The sequence below is a fragment of the Papio anubis genome, chromosome 1 (genome assembly GCF_008728515.1).
Source record: "Papio anubis isolate 15944 chromosome 1, Panubis1.0, whole genome shotgun sequence".
Taxonomy (NCBI): Eukaryota; Metazoa; Chordata; class Mammalia; order Primates; family Cercopithecidae; genus Papio; species Papio anubis.
In genome coordinates this window covers 21,818,470-21,846,434 of record NC_044976.1, presented here as the reverse complement: position 1 = coordinate 21,846,434, position 27,965 = coordinate 21,818,470, and the positions used below count along the sequence as shown (strand labels likewise).

General features: G+C 49.3%; 1 protein-coding gene across 1 annotated transcript; it reads right to left on the bottom strand.

Moving 5' to 3' along the window:
* Positions 1–6: 6 nt before the first annotated feature.
* Positions 7–27,763, bottom strand: MDS2 (myelodysplastic syndrome 2 translocation associated). Its single transcript, XM_031664120.1, has 6 exons — positions 27,617–27,763; positions 21,066–21,143; positions 20,716–20,808; positions 1,528–1,739; positions 984–1,099; positions 7–384 (listed from the first exon to the last, which is right to left on the bottom strand). The coding sequence occupies exons 1-6, from the start codon at positions 27,761–27,763 to the stop codon at positions 221–223; spliced, it is 810 nt and encodes a 269-aa protein (XP_031519980.1). The 3' UTR covers positions 7–220.
* Positions 27,764–27,965: the final 202 nt, after the last annotated feature.

Genomic DNA, 27,965 nt, shown 5'->3' with positions numbered 1-27,965 from the left:
CACTGCACTCCAGCCTAGGCGACTGAGTGAGACTCCATCCCCCAAAAATAATAAAACAAAATAAAATTTAAAAAGATAAATTGCATAGGTAGATGTATAATTATAGATTGTGTTAAGTGCTTTGAAACAAAACTCATAGGTTATAGGAGACAGTATTTTTTAATCAGCTAGGACTGCTATAACAAAATACCACAAACTGGGAGGCTTAAACAACATACATTTATTTCTTACAGTTGTGGAGGCTGGGAAGTCCAAGATTAAGGTGCCAGCAGATTCCTGGTGAGGGCTCTCTCCCTGGGCTTGCAGACAGCCACCTTCTTGCTGGGTCCTCACATGGTGGAAAGAGAGTGATCTGTTCTCTTCTTCTTACAAAGCCACCCTTCTCTGTTTATAGTTTTATAACATTGGTAATCAGTGATGGTAGCCATCTGTCATTTATTGAACACCTATGTTCCCGAAACTTTACTATGAAATAGGTACCATTGTTGTCCCTCATTCCAGACGAGGAGGCTGGGGCTCACTTGCCTGTTTCTGGTAGATGGAGAATCTGTCTCATACCCTCTGACCCCACTGTCACTGTCTCTGAGCCAGCCATGCCTCAGGATCAGGCCTGGGCTGCAGGTGGAGGGCATTGGGGAGCTTTCTATTTCCCTTACTACTGGTCCCAGTGATGTGGAGGATGACAGCCTGGAGGGAGGTGTCTGGGGCAGCATCTGGCCAGGCGCCTGGTGGGGCGGTTTGCACAACTGCCTGGAATGAGCTGCTTAGCCTCCCCACTTTCCTGAGAACCCAGGACAAGGGGGGTGTCTGGGAGGGAGGAGGACAAAGAGACCCAGTCACCTGGGTCACCACCTGGAGTGGCAGTTGGGGAGGAAGTGGGACATGCTGGCTGCCTTCTCCAGCCCTGGTCTTTTTCCTTCCCATCCCCTGGTCCTGACTTCAGTGCCCACCTCTAGGAGGGAGAGTCAGAGAACCAGACTCACCTGCCTCTGAGCAACTGTGGAGGCGACAGCCAGGTCTTAACGGCCTCTCCGGGGTCAGCTGAGGCCTGCCACGGGCACCTCCCCTCACAGCTGGACTGCTGTTCAGAATGTTGCAGCTGCAAGACATTGGAGAAGCAAGGAGGCTGAGCAAGGAGCTGGTGCCAGGGGAGATCAGGGAGGAAGGGAATCAGAGCACCTTCTGGTCTCCCCAGTTCCTGAAAATCTATTGTCAGGCTCTTCTTCCCCAAACTGCGTTTAAGAGAAGCCAGCCCCCTACCACAGGCTGTGCACTGCTCTGAACAACTCCAGGAGGTACCATCACATAGGTAACCACTCGTGGTTTTGTGGTTCTCTGCTGCCACCCATGCCAGCCCTGCTTGGGTCCCATCCCCTCATCCCCTCACTCACAAACCTGGTTTACCCAGCCCGACACCCAAACCCATGCTTCACTGATTCATTCTTTCCTTTAATATGTGTTTGTTAAGTGCCAGAACCATCCACAGGGCTTTAAGTTCTAGAGACACAGTAGGGTCAAGGCAGTCACCTCAGCTTTTGCAGTCTGGTGGGAAGCTTGGAGAGAAGAATATTAAGCAGACACAATGAAAGCTGGCTTGATAAAACGCCAATTAACCCCCTTGGGAATTCACCAGCAGTCTCCGTTCTCTCAATAAAACCCACAGCCTGGAACTCAGGAGACAAGGAATGTTCAGAGCCAGGGTTTCCCTCTGCAACCTGCCCCTGCACATCTGGTTTTATCTAAAGTCCTGGCATGTGCCTACTACCAGCTCCAACTGGGTCAGAACGCAGGGCTTCTACCGGGTAAATACAAATATTTAACCACTTACACTTATGATGGGTCCTTGGCAGGAGAAGCATTGCAAGTGTGTAACATGGGAATTCGACCCCATTTTAGCAATCCAGGAGGGCTCCCCAGGAGAGGTGACTTTTAAGATGTGCTCAAAAGGATGACTCAAAGTTGACCCAGACTTCCTGCGGGAGAGAAGAAGCCTTCCTTGCCCCTCAACAACACAGATTGCTCAGCCACAGTCAGACAACCCATGCCACCAGGGTGTCACCAAGATTTGACAACTGAGACTCTCAGACACTCTCCCTCCCTGGCACACATACACACTCATACACAAGATGGCAGCCATGGACGGCCCGGCAGCCGGATGCCTTTGTTCCCCACTTCCAGCCTGATGGCCGCCCCAATAGTCAGTCCTTTGCTCCTTCACTCTGCTTCCCATCAGTCCCCTCCTTCTGGGAGTCACAACTCCCTGGGTTGTGACTCTGACTTCATATTCACTGGCTATGTGACCCTGGGCACATCACTCAAGCTCCCAGATACTGCTCCTCCACTGTCAATGAGGGTCATGATCCTCCCCGCCTCTCAGCACCACAGAGAAGGTTAAGGCTCCTAATTCCCAAAAAGCACCTTTGCAGCACTTGTCCCTTCACAGTGGCAGCTCTGCTTAGCACAGTTGCTGTCACAGTCATTCGCTGTGGCCTTGCTCTGGCCCCAACCCCATGCCCCTCCTTCTCTCAGCCTACTGTCCCCGCACTTCTGCCTGGGCCTCCTCTCTCTCTCCTCTCCCTCCTTGCAGAGCCTGAGACCCAGAATTCCTGAAGGGCTGGGGACAGGGAAGGGGCAGCCAGCTCCCAAACAGAAATGTCACCTGCTTGGAGTCCTCAGTGGAGGGTTGGGGTGGAAGCTTTCTGCTCAGCCTTGAAAACCCTGCCCTGACTCCCCACAGAGCCTGATACAGGCTCAAACCTGCATCAGGTCAAACCCTACCCCAGAGACAGAGCTGGGTAGGTCAGGCCGCTACCTGAACCTGTGTCGCCATCTACAAGCCAGCCAGGGAGGGGACTGGCCTCGCCCCCTCAGGGGGTGCAGATGCTCTGGGACCTAAGTCCACACTGAGGACAGCGGGAGGTGGAGAGCACCTCATGGAGTGGGGTTTGAATCCCGGGGCCTCCTCTACTCCTCTGGATCATCTTTGAGAAGTTGTCTCTCCTCGCCAAGCCTTGGCCTCCTCATTGGTAAGATAAGGCTGGACAATTCCTGCCTACCACCCACTCAGGGTTGTTGGGAGAAACAGAATTGAGAAGAGGGCGGAAGGGAATCCTGTCAAGCCTGGGAACCAAAGCCTTTCCGTCGCCGGTTGAGCTCTACATTTTGACCAGCAGATGGCGCCATAGAAGCGCCAGTGTCTCAGCTCCAGGCCCGGGACGTTTGTTAAACGCGGCGAAACTGTTACTCAAGATCCCAAACTCTGGAGCGGATGGATCTCAGATTCTACACCTTCAAACCGCGCGTGGTGGCTCATACCTGTAATCCCAGCACTTTGGGAAGCCGAGGTGGGTGGATCACGAGGTCAGGAGTTCGAGACCAGCGTGGCCAACATGGTGAAACCCAGTCTCTACTAAAAATACAAAAATTAGCCCGGCGTGGTGGCGAGCACCTGTAATCTCAGCTACTCAGGAGACTGAGACACGAGAATCGCTTGAACCCGGGAAGCAGACGTTGCAGTGAACCGAGACTGTGCCATTGCACTCCAGCCTGGGCAACAATGCGAGACTCCATATCAAAAAAAAAAAAAAAAAAAAAAAAAAAGATTACACCTTCTTAATAGCAATGTGACTGGGTAAACTGCTTAACCTCTCTGAACCTCAGTTTCCTCATCTGGCATCCCTTCTTCTGGGGTTGTTGGAGGATTGATTTGCTCCAGGATGCAGACTGCAGCGTCAGTGCTCAGTGACATGACTGGTACAACCCACTAAAGAGCGAGGCTGCAGCTCCATCTTCCATCCCTGCTAAGAGCCCCTGGCTTCAGCGACACCCCATGCCCACTCCAGCCAGGTCCCCAGGTTTCACTCACGCCCTCTGCCCTCTGACTGGAATGTTCTCTCCCTCTTTGTTTCACGATTTCCTAGGAACTTTGAGACTTCTTGGGTTTTTCCTAATTGTATTTTTAAAACTTCATCCAGGTATTATTTATAGATCATACAATTCACTCACTTTAAGGGTACAAGTCAACGATTTTCAGCAAGTTTATCAAGTTGTGCTCAAGATTTGATTTTCAAAATCCTGCATCTCAAATTCTACCTCTTTTCTGAGTCCCAGACCATGTGTTCAGCTGCCCCTTGGCTGTTGTCCCTTGGCTGTCCCCTGCCCCGCCAACTCGGTACATCCCCAGCCAGATCCATAACTGTCCTCCCTTCTTTTCTCCTCTCCCAGGTTTCCCATATCCCTTCTTGGCCAGGAATCCCATCCTTTTTCTCTACGATCTTAGCACTTTGTTCGAGACCTGGCACATAGTAGGTGCTCAACAAAGGTTTGCTAAGTGGGCTAGGCACATGGCTTACACCTGTAATCTCAACACTTTGGGAGGCTGAGGCGGGCAGATCACTTGAGGTCAGGTGTTCGAGACCAACCTGGCCAACATCGTGAAACTCCATCTCTACTAAAAAATATAAAAATTGGCTGGGCGTGGTGGCTCACGCCTGTAATCCCAGCACTTTGGGAGGCCGAGGCGGGCAGATCACGAGGTCAAGAGATTGAGACCATTCTGGCCAAAAGGGTGAAACCCCATCTCTACTAAAAGTACAAAAATTAGCTGGGCATGGTGGCACTCACCTGTAGTCCCAGCTACTTGGGAGGCTGAGGCAAGAGAATTGCTTGAACCCAGGAGGTGGAGGTTGTAGTGAGCTGAGATCGTGCCACTGCACTCCAGCCTGGCGACAGAGCAAGAACTCCATTTCAAAGAAAAAAAAAATACAAAATTAGCTGGGCATGGTGATGTGCGCCTGTCATCCCAGCTACTTGGGAGGCTGAAGCAGGAGAATCGCTTGAACCCAGGAGGTGGAGGTTGCAGTGAGCCGAGATGGAGCCACTGCTCTCCAGCCTGGGCGACAGAGCAAGACTCTGTCTCAAAAAAAAAAAAAAAGTTTGCTGAGTGAATGAATAAAAGCAATGTGACCCTTTACCCACGTTTGATTGTTCACCCCTCACCTCCCACCACCCAGTCACCTGTTAGATCTTCCTTGGAACTGTCTGCCTGGTGTTCACCCTTCCCAGAGCCCTGCTGCCCTGGCCTCATACCCACGCCCTGCCTCACTGTCTCTCCTCTGTTGTTTTTTACTTCCTCTCTGCCCCATCCCAGAGTGACTTCTCAGAAAAGCACACGTGATCCCACCACCTTCTCCCTAAGAATGTGCTACACACTCATCTGCAATGATGTCACCACCCCCAAATCTAACACCAGCAGCCCCCTGGGATTTGGTCCCAGCCCATCTCTTAGCCTCAGACTCAACCCTCTTCTTCCCCTCTCCAACTCTCTCAGGTTCTAATCATCCCAAACCACAAGAGCCATGATTAAAAGGCAGGATAGGGTCAGGCTTCCTGGAGTCCACAACCCAGTGGCAGCGCCTCTCTGAGCCTCAGCTTCCTCGTCTGTAAAATGAGAGTGATAATACCACTGACCTTGTAGAGTTGTTGGGAGGATTAAACGAGGTGATGAAGGTAAAGCACTTAGAAAGGGCTTGGTACACGGTCCATACTCAATGTTAGTTTCATTTCACTGACAATTCCCAGCTGAATTTCTGCTCGCCAGGGATAGACTGTCTTTCTCCTTTCTGTCCACCAGGGGTGCTGCAACCTATTTCACCATGCCGGGGAGATTCACTCCATCTGGGAGGCCTTCCCCAGGTCAGCTTTAGCCAGCCCTTCCTGGGTCACAGAGCTTACCCACTGGGACCTCTCTTGCCACCTCTCCCAGGGCCAATCCAACCCCACGTCTTGCCTCACTTACCTCCCAAGCAGCCCTCAAATTTCTCCCCTTCTCTCAATCCCCTGCTGTCTCCCTGGCACAGGCTGCCATCATGCTCATTATGCACCCACTCTCCCCTTCTCTCCGCCCCATTGCTGCCTCCCTGGCACCAGCTGTCATTGTGCCCATGCCTCGCCCACTCTGCCCCTCCAGTGTCCCATCCAGAATGGACAGCTGTCCTCACTGTCCTTCCCTGAAGCCTTCACTGGCTCCTAAGTATGGTCCACTAGAGCCTCAGCTGCATGACGCACCCCTTCCTTCTGCCAGCCGGGTTCCAGCCACATTGGCCTCACAAGCACCCTGCCCTCTCCCAGCTCAGGGCCTTGGCACAAGCTGTTTCTGCCTCCTGGACCCTCTTTCCTCACCCTATCAGTCCTTATTCAACTCCTTCAGATGCTGACCTCCCCGGAGATGCCGTCTCTGACCCTCCCACCACCAAGTACATCAAGGTCCCCCGTGATGTCTTCATAGCACTCTGTACTTCCTCTCCTTAACTCTTATCACTGTTTATAATTATGTATTTGAGTGGCTATTTGAGGAATATCTGCCTCCCCACTTCCTTTAAAAGCTTCCTGAGAGCAAGGCTGTGGATGTCTTTCATTATGTCCCCAGAGGGCTGGCATATGCCAGAGGAATGAATGAATAAAAAGGGGCTATTCCCTTATGTGTCTTTCTCCCATGTCAGGTCCCGAAGGGCAAGGCCATGACCCAGGCCTGTATTCCCAGACTGATCCCCTACCCCACCTTGGCCTGGAACTTCAGTGAGAATCAACAAATGCTGTATGGATGAATGATAACACCCTTTTCCTGGTTTCCTTAAGGTTGATATTTTAACTACTCTTAAACTGTGATGTGTTGTGATACAATTTATTTATTTATTTATTTATTTATTTATTTATTTTTGAGACGGAGTCTCGCTCTGTTGCCCAGGCTGGAGTGCAGTGGTACAATCTTGGCTCGATGCAACCTCCGCTTCCCAGGTTGAAGCAATTCTCAGCCTCCAGAGTAGCTGGGACTACAGGCGCGTGCCACCACGCCCGGCTAATTTTTTATATTTTTAATAGAGACGGGGTTTCACCATGTTAGCCAGGATGGTCTCAATCTCCTGACCTTGTGGTCTGCCTGCCTTGGCCTCCCAAAGTGCTGGGATTACAGGCGTGAGCCACCACGCCTGGCCGATAAAATATTATTAATAATAATTTCTACATGGGCATTGGAACTGGCTGTCACGACCCACTTATTCTCCCAGGAAAGCATATTCTTTAATCACGAATATCTCTGCAGCCCTCTGTAATTCACTTTCCCAGCCCTGATTGACCCTATGGGATTGGCAAGACAGTGTCACTATTTTCCTGCTTTTACAGAAGAGAAAAATAGAGATTTAGGAAAATTAAGGGGCATGCCCACAGGTGGCTGAGCTGGCCTGTGTCCCAGCCCTGTGAGTTGCCACTCCATACCTCCCAAAGCCTAGACTTTAAGCCACCCCACTGTACCCAGGGCCTAGTGCAGCCACTGGTGAGAAGGAGGAGGGCTAGTAATGGTTGTTGAATGAATAGATGAGTGAATGAATGCTGGAAAGTCTTTTCAGGAGAGGGCCTTAGCTTCAGGGGCCAGACCCCAGGATACTCTCTTCCCCTTGGAGAGACCACCCAAAGATGCTTTCTCTGATCAGGGCTCTATCTTAGCTGGGAGCCCGTAAGGAGAGGAGAAAAAGGGTTCCAGGCAAAGGGAAAAATAGTCTCATACAGCAGCATCTCCTGAGTACAGCACTTAACAGTTTGCAAAGCCCTTGAATTCACTGCCTCTCCCTGGGATTTCAAAGGAGCTCTTCAAGAAGCCAGGGCAGAACAAATAAACACACAAGGAAAAAAAAAAAAAGGAAGAAAAGCTCTTTTTCTCTCTTTGCAAAGCCAGTATGTGTGTTCTTGGTAAACACTTGAGACCTATGCTGTCCAATGCAGTAACTACTAGCCACATGTGGCCACTTCAGTTTAAATTAATTAGAATTCAATACAATAAAAATTTCATTTTTCAGTCTCACTAGCCACATTTATTTATTTATTTTGTTTTGAGGTAGGGTCTTGCTGTGTTGCCCAGACTGGAGTGCAGTGGTGCTATCATGGCTCACTGCAGCCTCAATGTCCTGGGCTCAGGCGATCCTTCCTCCTCAGCCTCCCAAGCAGCTGGGGCTACAGCCACACACCACCATACCCAGCTAATTTTTGTATTTTTTTTTGTAGAGACAGGGTTTTGCTGTGTTGCCCTGGCTGGTCTCAAACTCCTGGGCTCAAGTGATCCGCCCACCTGGACCTCCCGAAGTGCTGGGATTACAGACATGAGCCACAGGGCCCGGCCAACTAGCCATATGTGAAGTATTTCCTATGTGGTTAGTGGCTATAATAATATTGAACAAGGCAGATAGAAAATATTTCCATCATCACAGAAAGTTCTATTGGATAAAACCGATTTATGACATATAAATAAGCAAAAGGAAGGGAGGAAAAAACACCTGTCATTCCATTTCCCAAAGAAAACCACTGTGAACATTTTGGCATGGATATTTCCAGTTTTTTCTATGGGTGGGCAACATATATATATATTTTTTCAAAAATGGGTTAATACTCTACAGTCTGTTTTATGACCCGTTTTTTCACTTACCAAATTACTGTAAATATCTTTTCTATAACGTATTTTTAAACGAGGGTACAATGTTTGTATGACTACTATAATTTACTTACTCAGTTCTCTGCTTACAGGTATTTGTGTTGTCTTCCATCTTTTTAAACTATCAAGACAACTATTGTCTTTTTTTTATTTTAATTTAAACGTTTTGTGTGACAAGAGCTGTATTTTATTTTGATATCAATTCATTAGTTTTGTAAAAGTGGTAGATGCTCCTTATAGGAAAGTAAATAAAATACATGATGTGCAAAGAGGAAAAACTATTTCCCCAAATCCCTCTACCCCCAAATAACCGTATTTTCTTTCAAAAAAAATTTTTTTTTTTGAGACGGAGTCTCACTCTGTCGCCCAGACTAGAGTGCAGTGGCACGATCTTGGCTCACTGTAACCTCTGCCTCCTGGGTTCAAGCGATTCTCCTGCCTCAGTCATCCAACTAGCTGGGATTACAGGCACATGCCATCACGCCCAGCTAATTTTTGTATTTTTAGTAGAGACGGGATTTCCCCACATTGGCCAGGCTGGTCTCGAACTCCTGACCTCAAGCGATCCACCGGCCTCAGCCTCCCAAAGTGCTGGGATTACAGGTCTTTCAATTTTTTATTGTAAGATCTTTCTTTCTCTCTCTCTCCTTTCCTCCCTCCCTCCCTCCCTCTCTCTCTCTTTTTCTCCCTTCCCTTCCCTTCTTCCTTTCTTTCTTGACAGGGTCTCACTCTGTCACCCAGGCTGGAGTGCAGTGGCACAATCAGGGCTCACTGCAGCCTTGACCTCCTGGGCTCAAGCAGTCCTCTCACCTCAGCCTCCAGAGCTACTGGGACCACAGGCATTTGCCACCACATCTGGCTAATTTTTTTTTAGAGGCTGGATCTCACTACATTGCTCAAGCCAGTCTCAAACTCTTGGCATCAAGTGGTTCTCCTGCCTCAGCCTCCCAAAGTGCTGAGACCACAGACGTGAGCCACCACACCTGACTAGATTTTTCTTTTCTTTCCTTCCTTCCTTCCTTCCTTCCTTCCTTCCTTCCTTCCTTCCTTCCTTCCTTCCTTCCTTCCTTCCTTCCTTCCTTCCTTCCTTCCTTCTTTCTTGAGACAGGGCCTCACTCTGTCACCCAGGCTGGAGTGCAATGGTGAAGTCTTGGCTCACTGCAGCCTCAACCTTCCAGGCTCAAGCAATCCTCCCACCTCAGCCTCCTGAGTCTGGGACTACAGGTGCACACCACCATGCCTGGCGAATTTTTATATTTTTTTTGTAGAGATGGGGTTTCTCCATGTTGCCCAGGCTGGTGTCAAACTCCTGGCTCAAGCAATCCTGCCAAGGCCTGCCTTGGCCTTCCGAAGTGCTGGGATGACAGGTGTGAGCCACTGCGCCTGGCCCAGATTTTTTAAACATACAGAAAGGTTGAAAGAATAACACAGTGAACCCCCCTACACCCTCCACTAGCTCGATTCAACAATGGAAACCACCACATTTTAAACGTGTTGGTGTCCTCTTCCTAAATAGCTTCCTGGGTCTGAACACATACAGGTATGTGTATACAAGAATGATATCACACTTTACATGTTGCTCTGGATTTTTTTTTTTTCTTTGAGATGGAGTCTTGCTCTGTCGCCCAGGCTGGAGTACAGTGGTGTGATCTCGGCTCACTGCAACCTCTGCCTCCCAGGTTCCAGCGATTCTCCTGCCTCAGCCTTCTCAGTAGCTGGGATTACAGGCGCACGCCACCACGCCTGGCTTATTTTTGTATTTTTAGTAGAGACGGGGTTTCACCATGTTGGCCAGGCTGGTCTTGAACTTCTGACCTCAGGTGATCAGCCCACCTCGGCCTCCCAAAGTGCTGGGATTACAAGCATGAGGTGCCACGCCTGGCCTGTTGGTTTTTTTAAAAATGTTCACTTAATAATATATTATAAACCTATTCTCAAGTTTCATGAAGTATCCTTTCACAATATCATCTTTGATGGCCCCTTAGTATTCATTATATGGCTCTATCATAATTTTAACAACCAACCCTTGCATGGTTGGACATTGGTGACATTTCCAATTTTTCACTATTATGAAAACAAAAAAAGTTCTGTGAACAGCCCTGCATCTTTTTGCCATTGGGTAAGAATTACCTGAGGGTAAATTCCTAGACTGAGGATTCAGGAGTCAAAGGACTTGCCTCACACTAGAGCCATAGCAATTCAACCTTTCACTGATAATGCCTAGGACTCTCCAACTACCTACATCCTCACCAACACAGAAGCAGTCTCCCTCAGACTGCCAGGCTGGAGTGCAGTGGTATGATCATGATTCACTATAGCTTTGACTTCCTGGGCTCAAGCGATCCTCCCACTTCAGCCACATGAATAGCTGGGACCACAGGCACGTGCCACCATACATGGCTACTTTTTAACATTTTTTTGTAGAGACAGGGTCTCACCATGTTGCCCAGGTTGGTTTTGAAGTCCTGGGTTCCAGCAATCCACCCACCTCAGCCTCCCAAAGTAGCGGGATTACAGGCATCAGCCATCGCACCCAGCCCTCACCAATATTATTATTATTATTATTATTGAGACAGGGTCTCACTCTGTCGCCCAGGCTGGAGTGCAGTGGACACCAACAAATAGCTTCCCAGTTATGCACACGCTTTCATCTACTTAACGTATATTTATTCAACACCTACCGTGAATGAGCCAGGCACTCCAGCTACAGCAGAAGATGAAACAAAGTCTCTGCTGATGACAAGGACTAGAACATTCTAATGGGAGAGACATACAGTAAACAAAGGTCAGTTCTACAGTGATGAATGCCATGAAGAAAAGTCAAGCAGGAGAGGGGGCTAGACAGTGGGAGACATGAGAGAGGATTAGGGTGCTATTGTATGTGTAATAGGATGGCCAGAGAGAGCTTGTCTAGTGATGAGCGGAAGTAAGCCCTGTCATGGATAAATGGGCAGGGGCAGTTATCTCCTCTAGGCAGAGGGAATACAGGGGAGAAGGCCCGGAAGTGTGACTGTGCTTGGCTGCTCAAAGAACAGCAGGGAGGCCAGTGTGGCTTGGGCAAGGGAGGGAAAAGCAACAGAAGGTAAGGTGGGGAGGGGTGTGTACAGCTCAGGTAGGACTTTCTAGGCCACAGAGCAGTGTTAAGATTTTTTCTGAGTGAGAAGGGAGCCACTGGGGGATTTGAAGAGAGGAAGGAAGTAATTTGACTCATGTTTTAAAAAGATCACATTGGGCCGGGCGCGGTGGCTCAAGCCTGTAATCCCAGCACTTTGGGAGGCCGAGACGGGCGGAACACAAGGTCAGGAGATCGAGACCATCCTGGCTAACCCGGTGAAACCCCGTCTCTACTAAAAAAAAAAAAATACAAAACTAGCCGGGCGAGGTGGTGGGCTTCAATCCCAGCTACTTGGGAGGCTGGAGGCAGGAGAATGGCGCAAAACCCGGGAGGCTGAGCTTGCAGTGAGCTGGAGATCCGCCACTGCACTCTAGCCTGGGCCACAGACAGACTCCGCCTCAAAAAAAAAAAAAAAAAAGATCACATTGGCCAGGCACGGTGGCTCATGCTTGTAATCTCAGGACTTTGGGAGGCCGAGGCGGGCAGATCATCTGAGGTCAGGAGTTCAAGACCAGCCTGGCCAACATGATGAAACCCCGTCTCTACTAAAAATACAAAAATTAGCTGGGTGCAGGGTGTGGTGGCAAGGGCCTGTAATCCTAGCTACTTGGGAGGCTAAGGCATGAGAATCGCTTAAACCCAGGAGGCGGAGTTTGCAGTGAGCCGAGACTGCACCACTGTACTCCAGCCTGGGAGATAGAGCGAGACTCTGTCTCCAAAATAATAATAACAATAACTATAATAATAAATGAATAAATAAAAAGATCACATTGGCTATTCTATGGGGTATAAAGGCGGCAGGGAGTGCTAGGATGAAAGCAGGGAACGTCACTGGGAGGCTGTTACACAACTCCAGGCAAGAAATGGTGGTGCCTTGGCCACAGGTAGGAATGGTTGAGATGGTGAGATCGTGGAAGCTTTGGAAGGTGGAACTCACGTTATTCGTGATGGGTCAGTTGGGGGTGTAAGAAAGCGGAGTCAAGGACAGCCCAAGTTGTGACCTGAACAATGGAAGGAGGGAGTTGCCTTTTGCTGGGATGGAAAGACCCAGGGATGATTAAGTTTGGAGGCAAAATGAAGAGTTCAGCTGTGGATATATCCAGTTTGGGTTCCTGTTGGATATCTGACTGGAGACATGTGAGCCTGGAGTCGAGTGGGAGGGGCTGGGCTAGGGATACTCATTTATAGCCACCCGCAGAGAGAATGTATGAAAGCCTCGGGACTGGGTGAGGGCATCCGGGAGTGGGCTAGAGAATAGGAGAGGTCCCAGGGATGACTTCTGGGGCACTCCGGCCTGTGCAAGTTGGGGACATGAGGGAGAACCAGCAAAGGAAACTGAAGAGGGATCCCGTGAGGTGAGAGGACCCAGAGAGAGGGGCCCCAGGAAGAAATGGTCAGGAAGTCCAGCAGGGAGGAGGGCGCAATTGCTGGCCAACCGCTGATGCTGAGGACTGAGACGAGATGGTTGAGTTTGTCAGCAGGAGGTCATCGATGACCTTGACAAGAGCGGTTTCAGTGGAGCGGTGGAAGTGAAAGCCCCACAGAGAGAGCTGGAGAGAGAAAAGGAAGGAGGGATGAAGATGGTCAATTCAGAAAACTCTGTGAGATGTTTTCCTGGGAAGGGGAGCAAAGAAATATAGCGATATGGGGGTGGGGGTGTGTGTGCATGGTCTTGTGCGTGTGTGCATGTGTGTGCGTGTGTGTGTAAGATGGAGAGAACTGCAGTCGATTATGTGCTGATGTGAATGAGCCAGCAGAAGAGGGGGACCCCTGGAGCTGTTGGAGAGACACAAGGAATTGCTCGATGTTGTCCTGGAGGAGTTGAGAGAGGACGAAGGGCAGTGTCCCAGTGGAGGGTGTAGAATTCGAATTCACACAAGGCGTTCAGGTAACAGGCACGGGTACAGGCGGGAGTGAAGGGAGAGGTGGAGTCTGAGGAATTTTCTTTCTGATTGCTTCTGTTTCCCAGTGAAACAGAAAGCAAGGTCCTCTAGCAGCTGACAGCCAATACAGGAGGTTCCTTTTTCCTCAGGTGTTACAGAGAGCTGCACCTTCCGCTCACCACAGGTGAAATGGTTGGCTTGTATCTGGGGCCACATCACATAAAAACCCTATGAACAGCAGGATCACACTCAGCAAGATGAGAGCCCACATGAGGCTGGATGTGCAGGAACTTGGACCGGCAGGGGGACCCTGGCAGGTGCCATTCCCCCTCAAGGGTGAGTGCTCACCAAGTGGAATGGGAGTGTGACTCTGTAGCAGTGATTCATGCACAACGTGCTCTCTCTCTCTCCCCTCCCTTTACATACATGTTTAAATGTCTGTAAATTAGGCTGGGTGCAGTGGCTCACTCCTGTAATCTCGGGACTTTGGGACGCCAAGGTAGGCAGATCACTTGAGGCCGGGAGTTCGAGACCAGTCTGGGCAATATGGTGAAACACTGTCTCTACGAAAAATACAAAAATTAGCCAGGTGTGGTGGTACGCATCTGTAACCCCAGCTACTCAGGAGGCTGAGGCATGAGAATCACTTGAACCCAGGAAGTGGAGGTTGCAGTGAGCCGAGATCACACCATTGCACTCCAGCCTGGGTGACAGAGCAAGACCCTGTCTCAAAAAGGAAAAAAAAAAGGCCGGGCGCGGTGGCTCAAGCCTGTAATCCCAGCACTTTGGGAGGCCGAGATGGGCGGATCACGAGGTCAGGAGATCGAGACCTTCCTGGCTAACACAGTGAAACCCCGTCTCTACTAAAAATAATACAAAAAACTAGCCGGGCGAGGTGGCGGGCGCCTGTAGTCCCAGCTGAGGGAGGCTGAGGCAGGAGAATGGCGTGAACCTGGAAGGCGGAGCTTGCAGTGAGCCCAGATCGCGCCACTGCACTCCAGCCTGGGCGACGGAGCGAGACTCCGTCTCAAAAAAAAAAAAAAAAAAAAAAAGTGTGTTAAGTTAAATGCACCATTTGTGTAAGTTAAATGCACCATGAAGACTTCACTGTAAATGGTGCAGCTGGAACCTCAGGCCTCCTGACTCCACGTCAGTTTTCTCTCTACTATAATACTGCATCTCTCATCATACATCACTAGGGAGCACCAAAATTGAGGGGAAGAAGGTAACCCAGGCTGAAAGGAGGAAAAGAGAGCCTAAACCAGAAAATTCTAGAACATCAGACCTGCATGGGCCCCCACAGATCATCTGGCCCAACACCCTTATTTGACAGACATGGAAAATGTGGTTCACTGACTCACCCAATATCACACAGCAGAATCCCCATCATCCCCATCATCATCATCATCACCACCATCACCATCATCACCATCATCACCATCATCACCATCACCATCATCACCATCATCATCACCATCATCACCATCATCATCATCACCATCACCATCATCATTACTTTATTATTACGACATTTACCATTACTTTATTACGACATTACTTATTATTTATTTATTACGACACATTACGACATTACGATTACGACATTACGACATTATTATTACGACATTACGATACGATGCCATTATTTATTTACCATTATTACTTATATTTATTACGATTAAATTTACTTTATTACGACATTTATCTTCGACATTATTACTATTATTACATTAATGATATTTATTTTATCCTGGAATATTTATTTATTTATTGTTTATCTCTATTAATTCTTGATTACTTTATTTATTTATTTTACTAATGATTTATTTATTTATTAATTTATTTACTTTATTATTTATTATTACTTATTAATTTTAACGACACGACATTTATTACTTAATATCTCGACATTAATTATTTTAACATTATCACCATCATCACCATCACCAACATCCCTATCATTATCACCCTCCTCCTGATCACCAATAATTGTCATCTGCATGGAAGCTAGCCTATATTGATTACTCCCTGCTGCCAACCTGTGTCCCATTTCATCATCAAAGCCTCTTGAGGTGGCCACTCTCATTATTTTCATTTTACAGGTGGTGAAACATCATAGACCAGGTAAGGTGTAAACTGGGAGACCCTCCTCCCACCCACTCTGTAAAAACCTTTACTAGAGATCTCACATTGGGCCACTAACCCTAAGACAGGAGGCAGAAGGGGGCTCCCCTTGAAACCCGAAAGAAGTAAATTTAAGACCAGTAAAGGGAAGTTTTGCTTCACACAGAGGGGGCACTGGCTAAAAATACTAGTGGCTTCAAGAAGTATTTAGATCAGTTCATAGATAGTTGATCACAGGGCAGTTAGAGGGATGTTTTAAAGATATAAATCAGGCTGAGCCTGGTGGCTCACGCCTATAATTCCAACACTTTGGGAGGCCTGGGCAGGTGGATCACTTGAGGTCAGGAGTTTGAGACCAGCCCGGCCAACGTGGCAAAACCCTGCCTCTACTAAAAAAAAAAAAAAAAAAAAAAAAAATTACCTGAGTGTGGTGGTGGGCACCTGTAATCCCAGCTACTCTAGAGTCTGAGGCATGAGAATCACTTAAACCTGGGACATGGAGGTTGCAGTGAGCTGAGATCATGCCACTGCACTCCAGCCTGGGTGATGAGTAAGACTCACTTCAAACAAAATAAAAAATAAAGATATAAATCGTGATCACAAACCTCTGCTGTCCAAAACTGTTCACTGCACTTGGAATAAAACCCAACCCCTGGCCGGGCATGGTGGTTCATGCCTGTAATCCCAGCACTTTGGGAGGCTGAGGTGGGTGGATCATGAGGTCAGGAGATGGAGACCATTCTGGCTAACACAGTGAAACTCCGCCTCCCTACTAAAATACAAAAAAAAAAAAAAATAGCCGGGTGTGGTGGTGGGCACCTGTAGTCCCAGCTACTCAGGAGGCTGAGGCAGGAGAATGGTGTGAACCCGGGAGGCAGAGCTTGCAGTGAGTAGAGATCGCACCACTGCACTCTGGCCTGGGTGACACAGCGCTAGACTCCATCTCAAAAAAAAAAAAAAAAAAAAAAAAAAAAAATCCAGCCCCCTTTGCCCTGGAAAGCCTCCCCTTCAATCTTCTTCTGTTGTCATCTCTGTGTTCACCTGGTCGCAGCCACACGCCACGCTTGCTCTCCTTGCTGTTCTTGGAAATGTCAATCTCTTCCCCTGCCTCAGGGCCTTTGTAATCTTCAGCCATATTTCTCTGCTGGGCCACCTTCTTCTGCTCTTGCCTGGTGGCTTTTTCTCCTCCTCCATGCCCGGCCTAAATGTCAACTCCTGCCAGGCTTTCTCCCTGCATGACCCTCAGCTGACAGTGCCTGGTCGCTGTCTCACACCTTCTGTCTCGTCACCTTGTGGTTTTCTTTCCTTTGCCTTTATCGTTTCACATTATTTTATTTTCTCTATTTACTTGCCTTGTGTTTGTCTCTTTCTGTTGGAATAGTGAGCTACATGATGTCAGGTGTCATTGTCTGTCTTTTTTCATTCCTGTGTCCCCAGAATGGTGCTCTGCAGGCTGCCCAGTGCCTCGGTATGTGCTCTTTATTTATCTCAGCACTGACTGTGTACCACTCCCACCTCCAAGCCCTTTATATGAATTTCAATCGCTCATCAAGGTCCTCACATATCAACCCTGTGAGAGGGGATTTTATTATCATCCTTTATTGTAAAAAAGGAAACTAAGGCACATAGGGTTAGAAATTTACCTAAGGTCAGCTGGTGCTAGTGAGAGGTAGAGATGAAAATCTAGGCAGGGTTCCAGAATCTATGCTCTTAACCACAACCATCTACTCCCTCTCCAGTATTTACTTGAGAAAGTTTCTCATCAGCAGACATTACTTGAGAAATGAATAAATGAGCAGTGCAGCAGCGCCTACCCGTAATCCAGCACTTTGGGAGGCTGAGGCAGGCAGATCCCTTGAGGTCAGGAGCTCAAGACCAGCCTTCCGCTAACATGGTGAAACCCCTCGCCTCTCTACTAAAAATACAAAAATTCAGCTTGCATGGGCAGGAGTGAAGGCCTGTAGTCCCAGCTACTCGAGGCTGAGGCAGGAGAATGGCATGAACCCTCCGGGCGGAGCTTGCAGTGAGTCAGATTGTGCCACTGCACTCCAGCCTGGCGATGAGAGACCTCGCCTCAAAAAAAAAAAAAAAAAAAAAAAAAAAAAAAAGAATGATCATGGCAGCCTTATTGGTGATGGCAAAAAAATGGAAACAATCCATGTGCTCATCAACTGGAGAATGGATAAAGTCACTGAATTCATTAGACAATGGAGTATTAGACAGCAGGAAAAAGGAATGAAGGCCAGCCAAAAATGCAAAATATGTATGTATTTTAGAAACATAGTGATGCATGAAAACTGCCAAAGAAGAATGCATTACGTATTTTCAGGATAAGTTTATGTAAAGATAAAAAAAAAAACAAACAAAATAATGTAAGCAGACAGATCCTCCCCATTTGGTAAAATTATTATTTTTTTTCAAAGCAAGGGCATGGAATGATGACCACAAAATTCAGGATAGTGTTTACTTCTGGAGGAAGGCAGGGAATAGGACTGGGTAGGCATGTACAGGTGGCCTCAGTGGTGCTGGTAAAGGCCTAGTTCCTAAGCTGGGGCCATGGGTTCACGGATATTTGTCTTCATACGCCAGATATTCAACACACTTTTCTTGTAGTTATCAAATATTATATAGTAAGTTTTGCTGTTTTTTAAAAAAATGTAGTTCCTAGGGTTGTTGTAAAAATTAAATGGGGCCAGGCGTGGAGGCTCATGCCTGTTATCCCAGCACTTTGGGAGGCCGAGGTGGGTGGATCACCTGAGGTCAGGAGTTCGAGACCAGCCTGGCCAACATGGTGAAACCTCGGCTCTACTAAAAATGCAAAAATTAGCTGGGTGTAGTGGCCCATGCCTGTAATCCCAGCTACTTCGGAGGCTGAGGCAGGAGAATTGCTTGAACCCAGGAAGCAGAGGTTTCAGTGAGCTGAGATCACGCCACTGCACTCCAGCCTGGGTGACAAGAGTGAAACTCTGTCAAAAAAAAAAAAAAAAAAAAGAAAGAAAAAAATTGAATTAAATGGGAGTGCAGATAGATTTGTTTATTCATTCAACAAACATCTGCCATATGCCAGGCATCCTCTGAGATGCCAGGGAAGATACAAAAAAGGAGAAGACTATGCAACTGGGATGAGGTGGCTCAAGATTAGAACAGCTAACAGTACCAGCTTTGGATCCAGAGAGACCTGGGTACAAATTCCAGCTCTGCTACTTACTAGCTTTGTGACTTTGAGCAAGCTACCTAACCTCCCTCTTCCTCAGTTTTTTCATCTGTAAGTCAGGAATGATAATCATGGAAATGGTATGAGGCTGAGATAAAGCTACGAAGATAACTGGCTTGCCATGTTACTAAGCATTGAGTGAGAGCTCAGTAAATGTCACTGTTTGTGCCAACTGCCGAGAGGGTGGGGTGGAGAGGAGAATGTTGCTCTGTCCAGGTGAGCTTTGAAAAGGAGAAGGAGTTTGAGTTGTACTCTGGAGCACCTGATGGCTTGAAACAAAGCAAGGACAAGATTTCTGTCTCAGAATAAGCCCCCTGACTAAAGTAAGGGTAAAACTAGAGCCAGGAAGGCCATTTAAGAGGCTGTTAGAGACCAGGCGCGGTGGCTCACACCTGTAATCCCAGCACTTTGGGAGGCCGAGGCGGGTGGATCACAAGGTCAGGAGATCGAGACCATCCTGGCTAACATGGTGAAAACCCGTCTCTACCAAAAAGACAAGAAATTAGTCAGGTGCGGTGGCGGGTGCCTGTAGTCCCAGCTACTCGGGAGGCTGAGGCATGAGAATTGCTTGAACTCGGGAGGCAGAGCTTGGAGTGAGCCAAGATCATGCCACTGCACTCCAGCCTGTGCGACAGAGCGAGACTCCGTCTCAAAAAAAAAAAAAAGAGGCTGTTAGAATCATCCAGGTGAGAGATTATGGAGTCCTGAACTAGGGGGCTTGGAGCGCAGAGGGACAGGAAGAAGGGGACAGATTCTGGAGCAAAACTGGGGAGATAAAATGGATTGGATTGGGAAGCTGGATGTGGGAGCTGAGGAGCAGAAATCACCCGGGACAATATCCAGGCATGTTGTCCTGAGACCGAGAAACCAGAAGAGGCGGGTGGCAGGGGAGAGTAAGATGATGAGTTTGGAACTGGTCAAGCTGAGTTGGGTGCAGGGGAGTTGCCAAGCAGAGCTGTCTAGGAAGTGCTGTGTTTATGAATCAGGGACTCAGGAAGGGCAGAGCTCAGTTTCAAGAAGGTAACTGGGAGTGGGTGAGGTTGTCCTGGGAGGATGTACAGGCCGCGCATAGGCCAAGGTGTCCATGACTGCAGAGGCAGGAGGAGAAGGGCTGCGGGGGTGCCTGCAAGGGAGCTGCTAGCTAGATAGGAGGAAGATAAAGATGGGGATCCAAACTTGCCCTGAAGTTGAGGGAGGTGTCAGCTTGGAGGAGAAAGGTGAGGTCCACCCCAGAGTCAAGTGTCACAGAAGGGTTGAGAAGAGGCCAGTGGATCTAGCCATCAGGGTTGTCCATGCCCTGGGCGGGAACATTTTCCTGGTGTGAGAGAGACTGAACTTTGGAGAAGCTCGATGGTGAAAGGTCTTTCTCACTGCACCCAGGGTGAATCATGTCCCCTGCCCAGCTGAGGTCCATCCTGCCTGCTTCTTCATCCTGCCCCTCATACTCCATGGATGGTACTCCGTGCCTAGTCCTGATTGGTCTGTAAACTCCAGGAGCAATCACTAGGAATCACAGTAAGTGTATTCTCCACTTGAGCCTTGTTTCAGTCCTGAGAGGTCTGTATTATTTTCACCCCCATTTTACAAATGAGCAGACTAAGGCTCTGCCCCACGTGCCCAAGACTGGGGGTAGGTTTCATCCCTAACTTGTGGGTCGCATTTGAGAAAAGGAAACCTATATCATCTGAATCTACAACATCCAGACTCAGTGGTTCTCAAACTTCAGCCTGCCTACAAATCACCTGAGATTCCTATGAATTCTGCTCTTGGGCCCCAAACTGCAGGAATTCTGATCGAGCAGGTGTGAAGCCGTGTTTGGGGATGTGTGTTGTTAACCAGCACCCCAGGTGGTTCCCATGCAGGTGACGGAAGTCCACCCTTGAGGCAGCATTAACCCAACCCTGTGCGGCACAGAGGAGGGTATTTCAGGCACTGGATTGGTCCGGACCCCAAGCAACCGGTTTCTGGCGATCAGTTGGGGGTCTGGCTGCAGCTGGGAGCGGATTGGGGCGGAGGGAGGCAGAGGGCGGTAATAAAGAAACAACAGGAAGCTCTGCTTTTATTAGCCCTGGGTAGTAGCAGCTGCAGGTGAGTAATCTGATTTCTGCGGCGTCCTGTTTTCTCCGCTGCCTGGCGGTTCCTCGACACCCACTCACCTGCCACCAGCCACGGGAGAGAGGGCAAGGGGGAGGGAGGATGGGCGTGGGGCCCCGCCCGCCCGGGTCCCTCGCCCACGCCACGCGGGCGCACCCGCCGCGCCGACGCCGCCACCGGCTGCGCACCTGCCGCGCTCGCGGCAGGGAAGTCAGGCTCGGGCTGCGGCGGCGGCTGGCGGGGAAGAGACGCGGACGCCCACTCGCGGCCCTGCCGCTTGCTCCCCGCCTCCCCGCCAGAGTTGCACCACCAGGCTCTGGGCGCGCTCCCCCCCGATCGGAAGGCTGGGTGCCGTCTCCCAGCTCCGCCCTTGACTTCTGAGCCTCAGTTGCTGCTTCTGTCAAATGGAAGCACGTCCACCTACTGGTGCTAGACTGGTGAGATCAGGGAAGGGGTGCTAAAGTTACAAACTGTAAAGGGCTGTAGCAATCACCAAGGCATCGGAAGGAAACTGGCCAAGAGAGGCAAGTCTCTTAGCTGTGCCGGGCCTCGGTTTCCTTATTTGTAACATGCGAATGAGTAACGCTTCCTCATAAGCAGATGATGCTCATGATGTGGATGGAACACAGCGCAGGACAAGGGCAGTGGCTGCCGTGGGGTCGTTATTACTGTTGCTGTTAGCCCAGTTCAGAATCCGTGTTCCCTCTTCTTACTTTGATTCTCTGGTTTTCCCTGGTTCTCAGCACACGTTTAGGAAATAGGGGGCTTGGATCAGAAAGGGATTCTCAGGGTCAGGGGCTTGCCCAAGACTGGGGATTGGTTCCATCCCTGACTCTCTGAACCAAGCTTTCCATCTGTAAAATGGGATTGACAACACCTTCCCCAAAACCCTCAGACACATAAAGACCAATGAGAAACCCAGAAACACCTGGTAAACTGTGATTACTACCCACATGCAAAGACTGTAATTATTTCTTCCAGGTGCCTCTTTGCCCTAGAGTCAAGGATGAGTCAAGAACCAAATGAGATGAGCCAGGAGGATACCTGTGAGAAGGGCTGGATGGCATTCCCCTTTACCCATGGAGCTCACTGCAGTGTGCAGCAGTGGCCCAAGGGTGGAGAGGGAGGTCGAGGTCAGGCTAGGTCCTGCCCTTGGGGGCTCATGTCCCAGTTAGCCCAGGATGCAAAGGCCCAGGTGTGATGGGAGCACGGAAGAGGGGGGAAGCCGACTCTCTGGGCAAGGGGGATCAGGCTGGTACAGGGGGTACTTCCCAGAGGAGTCAGCCTTGACAGGACCCTCTGAAAAATGATTGTAGCTCAGGTTGGGAGAGGGGCAAGGCAAGTGCTGGACAGAGACAGATTCCAGCAGAAAAGTCCAGAGACAAGAAAGGGGGTAGTGCGCTCAGGAAAACAGTGTGAAACGTGACTGAAATACAGGGTGGGGAGAAGAAATGGGTTCAAGATAAAGTCAAATTGGAGCCAGGTGTGGTGGTGCATGCCTGTAATCCCAGCTACTCGGGAGGCTGAGGCAGGAGAATCACTTGAACCCCAGAGGTGGAGTTTGCAGTGAGCCAAGATCACACCACTGCACTCCAGCCTGGATGCTAGAGTGAGACTCTGTTTCAAAAAAAAAAAAAAAAAAGATGAAGTCAAATTGGGAATGGCCTCCAGCACCACCCTAGGGAGCTCACACTTCCCCCAGCAGAGCCTGTTTGCTTATCTGTGAAATGGGGGCAATGACAGAAAACCTACCCCATAGGGTGACAGAGAGGGCTGAGGTTGATAGGGAGGCATTCAGGGTTCGCAGTAGGAGTGACATGGTCAGGTGTGGGTTCTAGAAAGAGCTCTGTGGCAGGCTGGGCGCAGTGGCTCACGCTTGTAATCCCAGCACCTTGGGAGGCCGAGGCAGGTGGATCACTTGAGGTCAGGAATTCGAGACCAGCCTAGCCAACATAGTGAAACCCTGTCTCTACTAAAAATACAAAAATTAGCGAGGCGTGGGGGTGCACACCTGTAGTCCCAGCTACTTGGGAGGCTGAGGCAGGAGAATTGCTTGAACCTGGGAGGCGGAAGTTGCAGTGAGTCGAGATTGCACCACTCCACTCCAGCCTGGGCAACAGAATGAGATTCCATCTCAAAAAAAAAAAAAAAAGAAAAAATCTCTGTGGTAGTAGGTATGGAGGATGGACAAAGGGGGAGGAAAGGAAGGACAGATTCAAGTTGTTGTGGTGAGCTGAAGGAGGCCTGAACCAAGGTAATGGCAATGGGGAGGGAGCGGGGGAAGTTGGGCAAGAACTTTCTGAAACTGAATAGCAGTAGATCCAGGAGAACAATTAAGAGGGAGAGACACAAAATAAAGGTGACAGAATTTCCTGTATCAGGAGCTGAGGTAGATGATGACAGCATTAACTCAGGAAGGCGGCAGGCAGAGCGAGGTCACCTTTGAGGTACCTCCCAGATGTCCATAGATGTCCATTTCCTCAAGAACTGACTGCACTACACACCCAGATATAGGACTAGATAAGACCCGAGATCATCCAGGGAGAGGCGAGAGAGAGAATATTAGGAATCTTTTGGTTGAAAGTGACAGAAACTGAGTTCAAATTAGGTTATGGAAAACAAAACAAAAAGCAAAACGATCCTACAAACGTAGTGGCTCCTTTATCTTAGAGTTTCAAGGGTGAGTCAAACTTCGGGCATTGCTGGATCCAGGGTTTCCAATGATGACAATGGGTTATCTCCCCATCACCCCCATCAGTCAGTTCTGTTGTCTGTGCCTTTCTTTAAGAATGGGCCTTCTCCACCGGGCATGGTGGCTCACGCCTGTAATCCCAGCACTTTGCGAGGCTGAGCCAGGCAGATCACTTGAGGTCAGGAGTTCAAGACCAGCCTGGCCAGCATGGTGAAACCCTGACTCTACTAAAAATACAAAAATTCTCCAGGTGTGGTGGTGAGTGCCTGTAATCCCAGCTACTTGGGAGGCTGAGGCAGGAGAATTGCTTGAACCTGGGAGGCAGAGGTTGTAGTGAGCCAAGATCGCACCACTGCACTCCAGCCTGGGCGACAGAGTGAGACTCTGTCTCAAACAAACAAACAAAAAGAATGGGCCTTCTCTCCTATGGCAGATAGGCATTCTCCAGTCCCAGGAAAGATGCTCAAAACATCCTACCAGCTCTCATTTCAGGAGAGAGCCAAGCTTCGCCACTGGCTGCATGGAAAGTTCCTGGGAGGGCTCTGATTGGCTCAGCTTGTATCACATGCCCAGGCCCAAACCAATCACTGCATCAAGGAAAATGGGACACTGTGATTGGCCTACTTCCCTTCCCAGAATGTGGGGCCCTGTGAGGGATACCTGACCAGACCACATGGACAGGAAATGAGAGGATTGGAAAAATATGCCAGGCAGACAAAAAAGGTTCCAGCCCTGCCTCAGTTTACAATGAAGCTTGAGGGCAGAACCCTGGGGAACACTAATATTCAAGGGTTGGGTGGAACTTGGGAAGGAGACTGAGGGGTATGAGAGAGGTTCCGGGAGAAGCAGCGTCTTCGAGGGAGGAGAGAAATTCTACAAGGAGGGAATGGTCAAAGGCAACTTCTGGGAGGGGTCACTCACACTCACTGTTCTGGTCTCCAACCACCCACCCTCACCTGACATGGAAAGGCTCTGGGACCCGGTGTCACTAACACTGATTCTGCCACCTCCCCCAGCAGAGCCTGTTTGCTTATCTGTGAAATGGGGGCAATGACAGAACACTCACCCCATAGAGTGACAGAGAGGGCTGAGTGAGAGACACCGAGAAATGCTTACCCCAGTGCCTGGCACATAGCAAATGCCCAATAAGTGGGAGCTACTTACAGTGCTGGCCAAAGAAATAGTATTAGTTGTTGGTGGTAGTTGTAGCACCCAGAATCCTGCCATCTTAACAGGGCAGAAAGGATAACAAATGTAGCACCACTCTGGCACCATTCGTTCATTCATTCATTCACTCACTGAACAATCTTTAACTGAGTGCCTCCTGTATATCAGTCCCTATGCCAAACACAGCAGATGTAAAGACGACACAGGGATCTGAGGATGGATGGGATACAGACCTGATGGTGGATGGTTGCGATATGGAGTGATAAGTGCTGAAGGGACTGGGTTTTGCAAGCCCAGAGAAATTTGGTCCACATGGAGGCCCCCAGGCAGCCCCCTAAGAAGACAACATTTGAGATGACATTTCATGTGCACTCACAATGGATCAGGTACTGGGTGTGCCAAGCATTTCTACATTGTTCCTGTGACATGGATGAGGGGATGGAGCCCAGAGAGGGTGGGCAGCTTACTCAGCATCACCATGCTCATAAGTAGGGACACCAGGGCTGGCCCAACTCCACTGGATGAGTTTGCCCGATGGGGAGAGAGGAGAGACAGGATGTCAGGCAGAGGGCAAAGGACAATGTGATCCAATCCTCTAGGATGGGGAGAGGGAACTGGAATTCCCATAGGGAAAGCCCAGATCTGTAGAAGGGTGGGCCAGAGGCAGTAGGACAAGGGCAAGGTGAGAGCCATGACCTCCAGCAAGTCCTGTGCCTTCTGGAACCTCCATCTCCTCCTCTATAAAATGAGATTAAGGACATCTATTATATTATCTTCATCTCCATTTTACAGGTGAGAAACAGATCAGATCAAACCTATTCAGTTGCAGAGCCCATGACTGAGCCATGCACTGTGGTTCTGCTGGAGCAGATGAGATGTATGAGTTCCCTGCAAACCCTCCTGTTTGTCTCAAGAGTGGGAGCCATGAAGAGCACCCCAAGAGTTGGGGGAAGCTTCATGGGAACAGCCCTCAGGGAGTCCCAGAAGATGCTCCTGTACTCCTACCCAGAAATTCAGTCTCTTAAGGACCTTAGAGACAATTTCATTCATGCATTAGTGGGGAGTGATGCCTACGACTTGCAAATGGAGAAACTGAGCTCAGAAAGGAGGGAGTGACTTGTCCAAGGTCACACCACAAGCTGGTGGTAGAAATCCATTTAGAATGCAGGCGTCCCAACATCTGGTTTTGTCCGTTTCTCCATTCCCCCGACTCCTCACACATGACTTGTCCCCTTGTCCCCAGGATGGTGATCTCTACTGGTCCTGAGCATTTAATATGGGCCAGACACTTCGCCTTACTCTGACCCTCCAAACCACCCTATGAAATGTTAGTCAGAGGCAACTGTACGTACATAATACATGGCTTATTGATAGTATGTTACAAAACACATAAAATAATCATTGGCGTATCTGCACTTTGTGACCACCCTATAAATTGTACAATCCCTATTTTACAGATGAGAAAATTAAGGCTCAGAGATGGGAAAAGACTCTCAGGGACAGCAAGCAACAGGGTGAGGATTAGGATCCAGGCATCTCTGACTCCAAAGCAGGGGTGTCTTGTCCACACCCCAAGCTGCTGTCAGGGAACAGATGAGAGAGCCTGCAAGGGGAGGTGAGGGGAAGGTGCTGAGCCCCAGTCATAAGCGAGGTGACAGTTATTGTAGTGGCTACACAGGTGGCGCCTGAGATCAGGCTGCCTTGGCTGGAATCCTGCTCTACCACTCCTTAGCACTGTGCCTTCAGGCAAACCATTGGTCCGCTCTGAACCTTGACTTCCTTATCTGTAAAATGGGCGTGGTAATAACATGCCACCCTCATTAGGTTCCTGGAAGGGTTAAATGAGTGTGTAGCCCATGGTACGTGCAGTGGAAGTGCTGCCTCTTATTTGTGTGGCATTCTGCAGTGACTGTCTCATGTACTCTCAATAGTGCTTATAACTCTTATGGGTTCTGGAGCTAGCCACCTGACCTCTGTCACCACTTCCTAGCACGGTGGCAGAGCTTAGAGGGAGATTTAAGGTGAGGATGGTGAGGTTTAAGTCCTGGGTCCCCCATTGGCATGGCGTTGTACTTCATTATTTTTTAAAGAGACCCCCCCAGTATTGAGACCCCCTTTACCAACATCCTGCCAAGCCTGGATCTGCCCCTATGTGAGGAACTCTACCTCTCTGTGTGCCTCAGTTTTCTCATCTGTTAAGTGGGAAGAAGGTTAATTGTGCTGAATAAATGAATTAATATGTGTAGAATGCTTTAAAAGTGTCTGGTGTGTAGTAAATGCCCAATACCTATTGGCTTCTCGAGTAAATCTCCAGTGGTAAATGTGCTAGTAAACATGTTAAATGCTTTACATGTGTCATGTTGTTTGATTATGTTTAACCTTCACAACAAACCATCCCATTTTCAGAGAGGTGAAGTAACTTGCCCAAGGTGACAGACTGTGGAAGTCAAATGTGTCTGACTCCAGAGCCAGGCTACTTCTGACCACTGTGCCAGCTACTTCCCTGTTTATGAGGGTACCCTCCCCTCCCCACTGACAGCTGAACCTGGAGGACTCCGGTCACACCTCCAGCAGGCACTGTCTGCCAGGCCCAGGTCACCTGAAGGTGGCCCATGAGGCTCCTGCAGGAAAGAAGCCCCCACGTCCAGCTGGGCCCAGGCCCTGCCCCACCTTGCACCCTCATCCCTCCTGCCCCCTAGAGCTTCCTCCTGAGCTCCCGTCACCAGAGGCCCTGGCCCAGGTGGGGCGGGGGCTAACGGGTGACAATGACCGATTTAGAAAGTAAAGTTGCTTCTCAAACAAATAAGAAAGAAGAGGAAAGAAATGGCCTGCCCGCTTCCTGCCCCACTCTCTCTTCCAGCACCTGGGGCCCAGCTGCAGGGTTTTCACTGCTTGTTTGTTCATCCTGCTCGAGGAGCCTCTTCTTGAAGGCCCAGGCCCCCTCCCTATGGGCGTAGGGATAATTGTTGAGCCAGTGGAAAGAAGCACCCTCCATGATTGTTGTATTGTCATCGTCTCCAGTATTGTTTTGGACAACAATACCAATAATCATAACAATCTGGGTTTCCTGCAGTGGGGAGGGGGAACTACCAGCTTCAGACTTGGGAGGAGCCCCCCTGGCTCTGCAGTTTCTGAGGTGCGGAGGCCTGGGCAGGTTATAATTCCTCTCTGGGCTTCAGTTTCCTTGTCTGCAAAAT